This window comes from Molothrus aeneus, chromosome 5 (genome assembly GCF_037042795.1).
Source record: "Molothrus aeneus isolate 106 chromosome 5, BPBGC_Maene_1.0, whole genome shotgun sequence".
Lineage (NCBI taxonomy): Eukaryota > Metazoa > Chordata > Aves > Passeriformes > Icteridae > Molothrus > Molothrus aeneus.
In genome coordinates this window covers 5098831-5111384 of record NC_089650.1, presented here as the reverse complement: position 1 = coordinate 5111384, position 12554 = coordinate 5098831, and the positions used below count along the sequence as shown (strand labels likewise).

At 41.0% G+C, this 12554-nt stretch overlaps 1 protein-coding gene across 1 annotated transcript in view; it reads left to right on the top strand.

The window, feature by feature from the left end:
- Positions 1-12554, top strand: part of CACNA1C (calcium voltage-gated channel subunit alpha1 C) — a 416271-nt gene that overhangs the window by 244941 nt on the left and 158776 nt on the right. Inside the window, exons 6-7 of the mRNA XM_066550899.1 lie at positions 3814-3975; positions 5601-5797. Coding sequence (XP_066406996.1) covers positions 3814-3975; positions 5601-5797 — 359 coding nt within the window. The remainder of the gene's footprint in view (positions 1-3813; positions 3976-5600; positions 5798-12554) is intronic.

Below are 12554 nucleotides of genomic sequence, written 5' to 3'. Positions count from 1 at the left end.
TCAGCCAACAGAACAGAGCCAAGAGGACTTTTTTAAAGGTAAACTGAAGTGCTTTTAAAATAAATACTGAGAGTTGTTTAAGATCTTCAATTATTAACAGATGCAAAGTGTGGGCTGAAAAAGTGCAAACAATCCCTTTCGTTGCACTTTCCCTAATCCCTGTGCAGCTCTCTGTGTCCAGCCTGGAGTGAGCTCCTCAAGGCAGATGCTTTACCTTAACAGATGTCTGCAGAGAGTCCAGCACACAAACAAGTAGATTTAGAATGCCAAATATTTGAAAACCCTTTATTTTTATATTTACTTCTCAGTACTTAAGTTCAAGACCCTGTGTTTATGGTTGGCCAGTGCTGACATTGCCAGCCTCTGCAAGCAGCACTGTAAGAACTTGGCTCTGCTGTAGAAAGCACTTATTGGCATCACCTCCTTTAAGTCCAGAGGCCAGCTCTGCAGTCTGGTCAAGTCACCAGGCACTCTGATTTAATTATCATTATCAGCTGCACAGCTCAGTGCTAGAACTGCAAGCCTTCTCCACAAGTGAGAAAAAAATGCCAAAGATATGCAATGGTGTGAACACCCATGTGGGGTGACACCTGTGTGTTGCACCATGCACACATTTAGAGCATACATGAGCTGGGACAGAGAAGTCATTCTTTTATAAGCTGAACTCTCTTTTCTTCCTCTGCACAGAGAAAAAGCCCAGGAAAGTGTAGAGAATTCTCACCATTGGTTAGAAAAGTCTTTGTGGCTGCTTATAAGGGGGTGGTTCTCCTTGATTTACTCTGATCAAGAATGCATCTGCCCCTCTGGAGTTTCAGAACACAGATTAGATGTGTTTTGAAGCGTGTGAGGTTTTTACTAAAAAAGTGGCTCTGTTCCACATACCCATGGTTCTTCCCCTGTCCTTTAACCCCTCCTCATCCCCTCTCCCGGTTCTCCCCTTTGCCAGTACAAGGAGATTTCTGAGTGCCTGTGCATGGTTCCTTGTGCCATTCCTTGCAGCAGCTCTTTGTGCTGCCTGACAGAATAAAGCAATTTGCAGGCAGCAGCTGTGTTGCAGCAATGAGCTCAACAATCAGCCTGGTGATGTGCATGGGTCTCTTGCCTCTCTGCAGGTAGCATCCATTACATCTCCTGAGGGCATTTGTAAAGTTGCCACATAATGTTTTTTAGCTTTTAGAAACTCTCTGAATACTTTGATGGTAACATATTTAAGTCTGCCAATTACTGGAATCATCTGGATTTAAAAACAGGCTATGCCCTAAAGGGATACTGCACAGCACACACATCAATTCATGCTAAAAGCATTCAGTACCTCATGTCCTCTTCAAAGCTGGCTTATTATCCTCAAGAAGCTTTTCTCTAAGCTGGCTGAAGGTGCTGTACATCTTCTGGTGGTACATGCTCTCCTCAACCATCTAAACATCATCTCAAGTTTATGGTGCAAACCTTTGTTTTCACAAACACTGCTTTGTTAACACAAAGGGCATTGCTTTGTGCAGATATTATCTTCTCTGGACATCTGCAGTAGGCTGAAGCACTTTCATGGTATTAATGAAGCTGTTTTTAAAATGAGAGAGCTTTTTTGTTTGTCTTTTTGTCTGTCCTCAGTACCCTCTCAAGAGTACTGGGTATAACCGACAATGAATGTTAAAATTAATTAATAATAATAATTAAGGGTAAATTACATAAAATCTGGTGTTAGAACTCTTAACCTCATAAGCTTGGCTACATTTTGGATTAACAAGACTCCTAAAGTCACTGAAAAGGGAGGCCTTTATTTGCTTTTGTGAAGATTTATTTGAAGTAACAAATATTTCATTCTGCAAAGTTTGTGGGGGTTTTTTTCAGGTTTGCAGCCATCTGTAGTCTTTTAATTTTCTTGTACTGTTGCACCTTGTTTGGGAGAAGGTGAGACATTGTTTTAATTTTCTGGGGAATGTAACATTCCTGACCAATGCAAAGAATTGGAGCAATGCTGGTGTTGACTCCACTTCATTTTTGGTGCATATTTAGAATTGGTAGACAGAAAGATGTGTGAATTTAGGAAAAGGCTGACTGCCTCATGTAAACACAGCAATTTTTTTTTCCCCAGAGATACTGCTTATTGAGAAAATCACCCAGAGGCAACTGAGCAAGCAGAGTGGCCCACTCCTGTGCAGGATGTTTTGATGCTTCAGTAATGTGATTCATGTAGGAGTCTCTGAGAAAGCCAGAATGTTTCATGCTGAATGGCATTACCTTTGGATAGATAGCTGAACCACCTGTAGACACCTAAAAAAAGTGTTCTGACGTCTGAGAGATGTTAGAATCCAGCCTGTATTTGCTAGCAGCAGTGAGGGATGCTCCTGGCCAGGGCAGCTGATGGCACATTTGGTTGTTTCTGCTGTGTTCCATCACAGCTGTAGAGCAAAGGCAGTCTCAGCCTTAGCTGTAAGCTGATAAGTGGATTGTCTTCAAGGGAAAGTGCTTGTCAAGAGATGTGTCATCCTCATTAGAAAGTATTTAAATTAGTTTGGGAGAGGAAAAAAAAAGTCTAAGATCTTAGATGATAGATTTTAAAAGTTATTAGTTATCACAAGCTCTCTTGGCAGATGTATAACAGACATTTACAACTCATGAATCACTTTTTTCAAAAATCACAGCTAATACCAACTTCTCTGAGGAGATGACAGCATTTGCAGGAGACATTAATGACTTCTGGCTCTCAGTCATTGCAAAATCATGAGCTTGTAATTGTTCTGATCTGGCTATTTGTAGACTATAGATTTCTAGAGGCCTCTCAATACTTCCATCATTAATAACTTGCCAGTGACAGTGATTGCCATCATTCCTACTCAAAGTGATAACTTTAAGATCTTTGTAAATGCAAATCCTTACTAAAGGCTTATGAGGCTGGCTTTATTATTCTGGTTTTACAAAATGAGGGGAAGGAGACAGAGGGAGGCACATGAATCTGCAGCTTGAGTCAAGTGCATCTGAGGGTACAGCTGCTTAGTGATTTAGAAAACTTGTAGACAAGTCACCTTTTCTGGGCCATTCTGGGAATGTTTAGCTTGCTCATGATTAGGGCTTTCAACCTTAACAATCATGTAATCATAGTTTGCTTATATCCATTTCTGGGCAACCTCTGTTAGAAGGTGATCCATAAATTTTGGGACAAAATCAGCACTGCTGGTTCTGACTCTCCCTCTGTTGAGACTGAAGTTAGATGAGGTGGATGTGGAGCACAGGAAGATCCTAAGAGGGCTGGGAGCTCTCACTCAATAAGGGTTTGGTGGTTCTTGGGAATCTCAGGCTCTGCCTGGGACTGGATTGACTTCTGGAAGCCCCCAGCATCAGAGCAGGGACATGACTTCAGTTTGCCACCTCTTCCCATGCTCTGGAGTGCAGCTCTGTGCACCCCAGCATTTGCCCTCTCGTGTGTATCATAGTTCTTGTCCCTCTTCAGGCTTGTTGTTCCTTGTTTTTCCTATACTGTAATTCACCTCAGCACCATGTGTGCAACACCTTAGGTCTGCTTTTCAAGAACAAACAAGCTAGCTGATATATTCCCTCCTCAGCATGGAGGTGTTTTGGTGACAGGTAAGGTAATACCTGTTTCACTTTGGTCTGTGATCTGGAAGCAGTGGTAAATTCTTGAAATGCTGGGGGGTCATCTGGAGGGAGGTAATCTGTAAATGTACCTCTTTGCATCATCACAATAATGAGTTAAACTGAGGGGGAAAAATAAAACTGAAACACTACTGTGCAATTTATAGCCTCTCTGAATTTTGTTCTCTTGCTGATAAGTGCTTCCTTCTGTTCTCTCTGCAGGTCTCCAGGTGGTTTTAAATTCAATTATCAAGGCCATGGTCCCTTTGTTGCATATTGCCCTGCTGGTGCTGTTTGTCATTATTATCTATGCCATCATTGGACTGGAGTTATTCATGGGGAAGATGCACAAGACCTGCTACCATGTGCAAGGGGGACTGATAGGTAAGGGGAGCACACACAAACAGACAAGATTCTCAGGGGGAGGCTTCTCCCATGTGTAACAGAGCATTTCTTCTGGCACAGGAGATGGACGGCTGTTACTCACTGCTCACTTCTTAGGGGTTTCACAATTTCTCTGCTGCAGATTGAGCTATGCAGGACACGGTGTCACAGAAATGAACAACCTCATATATTTTATTATTAATGTCATACACAAATGCATCTTTGTTTTAAACCAGTATTGTTGTAAAGGAACACATAATTCAGGACAGTATCTTTTTTTTAGTCACAGGCTGCAACTTTGGTTACAAGCGTAACCAGAAAGAAAATAAAATTATATTAATGGGAAGAAACTTTTTTACATCAAATCCATCATGAAATTTATTTATTTCATATTATTTGCAGAAAGAAATATTCACATTTCAAAACAATTCAATCGCGCTGTCACTCATGTAACTGTCTGTTAATTTTAGTTTGATTTATTGATCTTGAACAGCAAATATTTCTCATGTGGTAGAGGATATTAATGCCTAGTACCCAGTTCAGCTCATAAGAAAACAGTGTACAGCAGAAAATTTTTTCAAAAGTTCAATATTTTTTGCTTTTATAATGTTGGCAGATTTCATTTTCTGGACATGATGCTAGAACTATAATGAGCTGTCACTGTGGTTTGCATCTTTAAAGTGGGTGTATTTTTCTTCATTCTGTCTGGAAGTATTTACATTACAGCATCTAATTCTGATATTACTGTTTCTGGCATTCTTTCGTAATCAGAATGTGATCACAATTTTGGAAAATTACATTGTTTGCCATATAATAAGATGAGAAGCAAACATAATTACCCACTCCCCTACACGTACATACATACCTGCATCTGTTAAAAATGCAGCACTAAGATCTGAAATCTGTATATTTAAAAAAAATACATTGCAGAAGTTACTGTGCTTATAAAAATGTTTTCTGGAGCATTCTTTATATACCAAAGCATTTGGTTTGCTTTGTTGTATAGATTGTCAGGTCTTTGAAAACACCTGTACAGAATAAAGGATGGATAATCAAGCAGCAGACTTAGAGTTTCTGAGTGCCACTGGGCGACTGATAAAATGCCACACATCATCTAAATGCCAAAAGAGCAGAGCCCCAGACACTCCCTGCTGTAATTCAGCAGTGGCCCAGTGCCACATCAGCCTGTCTCCTGAGCACTGAAGCCTGTCTGCTGCAGGGGCTCAGCCTCCTCCAGCAGTGCCAGTCAGTGCTGTGCCTCCCAGATTAACCCAGATGCCAGGTGGAGAATGCTGGCCGTGACAGTCAGCCTAATGAAACATGATAGGCTTGATCTGATACTCCCTGTCATGTTGGAAGGCATGAATTCTTCCCCACAGGGGAGGGTATGCTTTGGCGGGGGGGAGGGAAAGTTCATCTCTGTTTTGACTATAAAATTTGACAGCTTGGCTATTATTTTTTGCAAAAAGAAAGTGAAGCTCGACAGCGAGCAGTTGCCTGTGTATTCCTGAGAAATCTGTCAAACTCACTGTGAAATACATTTGTTGAAATCTGATATCCTTCACTTGCTTCTCAGTGTGCCAAATGGTTTCCTTCAGCTGTTTTCTCCCCTTCTCTCCTTTAAGATACACCTGCAGAAGATGATCCGTCCCCGTGTGCCCCCCAGTCTGCCCACGGGCGGCAGTGTCAGAACGGCACCGAGTGCAAGGCGGGCTGGGAGGGACCCAAGCATGGCATTACCAACTTTGACAATTTTGCTTTTGCCATGCTCACGGTGTTTCAGTGCATCACCATGGAGGGCTGGACAGATGTGCTCTACTGGGTACGTATCTGAAAATGCCGGGCTGAGTCCTGCTCGTGCTCACAGCTCTGTTGAAACTTGGGGGCTTTAGCTTTCTTGCTTGTTCTCTAGAGTGAAGGCATGGTTGCTAGCATGGAGCTTGAATTAACTCAGCTTACTGCTCAGTAAGGTGGAGGGGTTCTCTGGTGCAACGAAACCAAATGTAAATGTTGACTTTCCATTGATATTTTAATTTTGAATTATGGAAGATGGCTTATTGATTTGGAGGTTTGCAATGTACCTTGGTTGAGGAGAAAGTCATTGAAAGACCCTCTCTGCAGGAGTGAAACATCTTGTACATCTCCAGATTATTGTTGTAGAAGAATTTGTGACAGACAACCGTGTGCTCTACCCATGGCATTTGTGTCACAAAGGCACTACACTGATCAGTTTATAGGTTTTATAAGAAAGGCCTCACAAATTCCAGCAGTACTCCTGATTATGGATTTTGTCATAGAAGGATTTATTCTAATGCTGTTAGCTCTGATTCTGGTATCAATCATGCTCGTATGTTTAGTCAAAATATGATATTACCTGTAATATAAATGGAGACTCATCTTGTCCTGTAGCCTAATTCTGAGCATTTCCTCAGCTTTAATTTGTACCTTTTAATTCCTAATGTATTGGGAAATTCACTGCAATACAATTATACTGCAGGAGTTAACACCAGGTTTAGCTTTCACCGGTAAATGTGTTTCTGGATACAGCTCTGGCTATTGGCTTTTGCAGCAGTATGTCATGACCTAGGGCTTTCATTCATACACAGCACAGTCCTGTCTGTGTAAGACTGACCCAGACTCACACCAGCTTGTAAGTCTGGCATGTCATGACACCCCTGGATCTCCAGATGGAAGGACGTGTTAAAACGCATGATGCAGTTTGACTTGAGAAGGCTCAAAGCGCACAAAAGGATAATCTGGACTGAGGCAGCTTGCACTGTTAGTCAACAAGCTTCTCTCTTAGACCTGAGCCTAAAGCTGCCTTCTACCCACAAGTGATTTAGAGTTTGCAAGATTTCCCTTTGAAGATTTAGCTTATCTGCAAAGGATGGTCTCTGTGTGGAACAGCTAGAAGTTGTCTCTTTATCTTCTTAAGCTTAGATTAGAATAGTGACTATCGCTTCTTTTTAATGCCTGAGATAAAGGGCAGAGATCAAACCACAAGGGGAGTCTGGGTCTCAGAGAGAAAAAAAATTGCCATTACTAGAAAAGAGGGTATATATTAATAAAATAATGAAGAGCAGAAGTTAAAGTCAGAAGAACAACTGAGTGAAATGACAGTTCAGCTATGGCTACATATAACACACGTGCATTTAACCATATTTAGCTCCTATTTCTCCATGCTGTGTGTGATAGAGAGGATTTATTTACAGGGGAATGGGAGAGAGTAAATGATATTAGAAGAAGAAATGAAAATATTTTTGGCCCTGTTTATTATTCAGAATTGTGAAACCTCTCCACACGTTATCATCAGTTTCTCCAAAGACATGTGCTATGAAAGACCCTTCCAATTCCCACCCTTTAGGGCCCATGTGTCATTTTCATGGCTTGATATGAATCATTTGTAACTCATTATCAGTTATCTAATAACAGGAGCCAAAAGTAAATACTCACTTCCAAGAAATTTTCTACCATGACTGCAGCAGACAGTCTGATTTTATGGTGTCCCTGCAGCAAACTGGGTTTTAGTTGTGCCTTTTGTTTGGTATTCAGCCAGCTTTTCTTTCACTGATTTCCTGAGCTGTTCTTTTTTTTTTTTTCTTTGGAGACAGAATGCTGAACTTAGACCTTAAATTAATACAGATGGATGGTCATTTTTAGAGGCATGCATATAGTGAGCCTTTTAGATGATGGCATTGTTAGAATGCTTGCTTTGAGAAGAGCAAAAATATTTGTTATCAACAGTTCCCAGTTATTCCTAGACAAGACTACAAATGATAAGAGTTAGCACTGCAGAAAAAAAAGACAGTAATTGAGGAGGAAGGAATTTATTTCATAAAGAAAAAAAGGTATCACCTATGTTTGAAGACCATGAAATACAAAGTTTGAGTAAATGCCTGAACACCTGAGCTGGCAGACATTCTCAGTTAAGCTGCTGGAAACAATCCTAAGAATACAATTGTCCCATCTGACTTTTGCCTCTTTGTGCTATATGGACAAAGCAGCCAGAACTCACCTCTGAGCAGTGTTTGCCTTTTGGTAAGGGAGGTGCCTGAGGTGTTTCCTTCTGCAGAGGGGTCTGTGCCATGCTGGGGGCAGGTGTTGCTTGGGCACCTGCTGCAGAGCACACCTAGGAGAAACACTACTGCTTTTATAGTTATATGTAGAGACAGTCTCTAAACACTCACCCTGCCATTTCATGCCATTTCCAACCATCTTTATTGTGGTTTATACAGTCAGATCCAGAGTCCATGACAAGGGCATTCCAGCTTAATTTAGCCAGATCAAAAGGAAGAGTACTCTTGATAGTAAAGGATAGAAAAGATGCAACGTTTCAGTTGCTGGAGAAAGAATTTCAGTGAGGTAGGATACGAATATCTATCTTAAATTTACTGTGAGCCACTGTTTCCTTACTGCAGTCTGACTCATACACAACTTTATTCCCTGGTCTTTGCCTTTTTGGCTGAGGAAGAGTGGACTTGTCATAGACAGCCCATTGGGAGCTGCATCTCCTCAGGGTGCAGAGATAGGAGGCTATTCTCTTCTCAGCTCTGAAAAATCTCCTGAAACCACAGTGAGGTCACAAAAATTAAATTTTGCTTTTTAAGGGAGTAAATCTGCACAGTCATTTAAATTAGAAATACAGAGTTTGTTGTCCATTTTAAACTGAAAGTACAAGTAGAAAAAGAGTGAAAGAAAATTTTGGCTGCAAATTGGACAGTTTTGCAGACAAAAATTTTAAGTGATGATTTTCAGAGGTCATTCATTACACTTAACAATGTAAGCTAGTGAGCTAATATTTAAAAGTGCTGAGAATTCAAAGCTCAAGCAGACTGTCAAGTTCTTAGCTCCTCTGCAATTCAGGGTAGATAACAAGGTTTGAATCTGGGGTCCTGCTGGGGTCAATGGCAAAATTCTCATTAATTTCAAAAGGTCAGGATGTCACTTTGTATTTTGCAAAATCTTGATCATGCTGTTGAGATTTCTCACATGCAGTCATAGTACAATGTGAGGACTTACAGATGCCTAATCAGGGCCTTGGTATCTGTTGAGATTAGTCTTCCAAGGACATATATGCAGATGCAGAGAGTTTTCTTTGCTCCCTTATTAAAACTAAAAATGTGTGCCTGACCTAAAACTCAGCAGAACAACAGATAAAGCTCTGGGCTGAATTACTTGGCTGGCAGTGCTGAGGCAACGGAGCAATTCCCTTGCTTTGAGCTTTTATACAACTGCTTCTCAATTATATCTTCTTATTTTCTAAAAAAACCCCAAAACAACCCAACTTTTGACAGATCCCTAGATCTCTGCATTTCTCCCAGTGGGAATGGAGGGAGCCTAGACCATTTCAGCATGTTGCCTTGAAAAATATAGTAGTGTTTTCATGAAACCAATGTCTGTCTTGTGCCACAGTTTGCAAGGTTAAAGCTGCATGTTTGAAAGTTAGAAAGCTGTGTGACCTTCCACAAGCCCTAGACTCCTAATTCACTTAATAGCTCTTCAAATTTTAACTTCAGTTTCCTGTTTCCTTCTTCATGCTTCCCAGTGCAGCCTTTCCACCTGTGCAGGGAAGCTTGTCTCCTCTCTCATGGAGTACTGTTTCCCCGCCTATGATCCACATCCTCACAAAAAGATAATCAGAGACAGGAGAGCAATAAACTTTTATTCCCTAGAAGGAGTTGACATCACTAAGATCGATACGCTTTCCAATCTCCTCTCTCTCTCTTAGCAGATAAGACTTGTGAATAGATTGGGGTTTTTTTTGAAATGGGAAAGAAAAATGTTAGGGAGAACAGGTTGACACTTCTATCATGGAAGGTAGGATAATTACTTTAAAAGAGCCAATTTTTTAATGTGAAATAACTATATTGGACAGGATGAAAATCTGTGCAAAACAGCCTTGTTAACTCTTCACTGAAGAATTGATCTTTGTGGAAGGGAGTGTCACGTGTTTGTAGAAACACATCTCCTGTACTGCCTCAGTCTTACAAGTTTATTTTGTCCCATGCAGGCACCTTGGTCTCATGGGCAGCCAGTCCACAGAACTACTGAGCAAACAGGCACCTCTTGTGATATGTCCCATTATCACTTTTCCTGTGCATTCTAGAAGGATTTGAGGTTATTATTCTCCAAACTCTCCTTAATGTATGATCAGTCAGCATTAACAGCTTGCTTGGTGCAGGCACCAAGGCCCATTTCTGAAGACCTATCTGTCTTGGAAACTTCCAACAGCAGACGAAAATCCAGATGTTGAAAATTGAATCATTTGGTATTTTGTAATCAGCCTCTGCTGCAGTCCATTATTTTGTATTGTCTTGTTGACTAAGAAGGAAAATTAATCTCTGAACAGTTCATAACATAGTGTTTAAATATTTGTAGGCATTGTTTGTCTTCCCTTAATCTTTTTCTAATCTGAGGAGATTCAGTTCTTTCAACCTTCCCTAATGGATCTTCTTTTTAATTATTTTTAATCAGTTTGTTACTCTCCTTCAGGGGAACCTTTGTTTCTGAGTTAAACACAATTTGGCCAGTGCCCTGTCTCTAGAAAGGTTTTCATCTTTGTGTGCCATGTGCTCTCTGTAGCTGGAGACCTGTGACACTGCATGCCAATCTATCCACTGCAGCCTGAGTTTTACATGCCTGGTCTCTCCACTGCCCCACATCTAAGAAATTGTATGTATAAATGAAAACAAAGCAGAGAGAAATTGCAAAACACAACCAAATGTTGTTGTATTGGGCTGCTCACATTGCTGGGTAGTGGAGAACCTGGTCCTGAGTTGTTCTGCTTGCCCCTTACAGCTTGAATTCTAGGACTGAGTAATTCTGCTTGATCTGCTTGAAGATTATAAATAATGAGCAACCCTGAGCCTGCCATCAGTTTTGGAGTCTTGGCTCTGACCCATGTCATTTGGACAACACTTCAGAATACTTGGTGGAGTCTCTGAAAATAACATGCAGTGCCTCCAGGAACAATTTACCTCAAGGCTCTAAGTATAAACTTAAGAGTGTGGTATTATTATAGATGGACTAAGGCCAAGCCTGGATGACATCCAGGCCACTAACCTGTCCTTGCAAGAGATGTCCAAACTGGCACATAATAAGTTAACTCCCTCAGATTTAAAAAATCCTTGTTAGTCTTCCCCAGCCCCTAGGCAAAAAAAATGAGTTAATAGTCTAAAACAGTGCAGAAGAGCCACCACAGTGCAGTGAGAGATACAACTCAGTGAGACTGAATCAGTGTAAACTTTCAGGAGCATCACATCCCCAGGGACAGCAGAGAGAAACACATATAGATATAGATGTATATACAGGCTGTCCTGGAACTTCCCTCCACCTCTCAGTCTTTGAGGTCATACTTTCAAGAGTCACTAAATCAGCTTGAAACACGGGCTTACAGTCACCCTTACAGTTCCTATCATGAAATCAGAATGGAACAAATTGAACAACAGATGTAATTTACTTTGCTGACAGCATTGACAGATTCTGTGAGCTTTTCTCACCCCCCTCCTCCAGCCTGTTGCAGCCAATGAGGAAGACGTGAGAAATTCAGAGATATTGCCACAAAGTGGAAGACATTAAACGCAGAGCTGCAACCCCCAATTTTCGCCAGCTGTGTTTTTCCTTCTAACCCTTTATTCTTGCAGCACTTAAGCTTGAATTAGTAAGGCTTTCCACAAAAGAGAATGATCTGATTCTAAGAATATATCTGTCTACATGTTTCCATGGTGTTTATTCCCCATCTACCTCCGCCCCTCCAAGAAAATGCTGGGCTTTTATTGTTGTGGGGTTGAGGGTTTTTAATCATCTTTTTGGCAGGGGTTTGCATGAATGTGAAAAACTTACAAAGAATAAGCATGCAAGTGTGAGCAGCCCATCACTGTGACTGCAGAGGTTATTTCATCTCCATCTGCTGTAACAGTGGTGGGTAAGGGGAGAGGGGCCATAGTTCAGAGCACTGAAGGGCCACAGCATCAATGCACTGAAAAAGCAGTTTGCACATTTAATTTGCATAAATTCTGACCTCAATCTGTTTTCCTTTTCCTTGTTAACAACTGTGCATGCAACTGTAATGGTTGCTGTACCACTCACTTGAAAGTGAGTAACAGCAGTGACTTACTCCTTGGCACCTGCCACAAAAACCTGCTGCTGAACATTTGTCCAATACACTTGTTGTGTGAAATGAAGTCTTTCTGAGCCCTTCAGAACTCAACTTTGGACTTCTCAGCCCTCTTCCTCTATATAAAAAGAAACTCTCTATTAAAAACAAGCTTTTTTGGGTTGGTTATGGGAGGTGTTAATAGAGACCCTCTGCCCAGTGCTCCTGTGTAGGAAGGACCTTTTTAATAGCCCTGTCTTTCTGTTGCCCTTTCACTTTTCTTTCTTTTGTTCTTCTTTAGACTGTATCCTAATTGCTGCTGTCTAATCACCACAGAGACTGTTCTTGTCTTTAATCTTTTGTCCCAGAGCTATAAAATTAATGGCTAAACTACTGGGACATTTCTACACAATTTAGGATTTTGAGTGATTCTGTTTGTGTGTGCACTTGTGCACTTCTTGAGCCTTACCACCAGTTATATTAA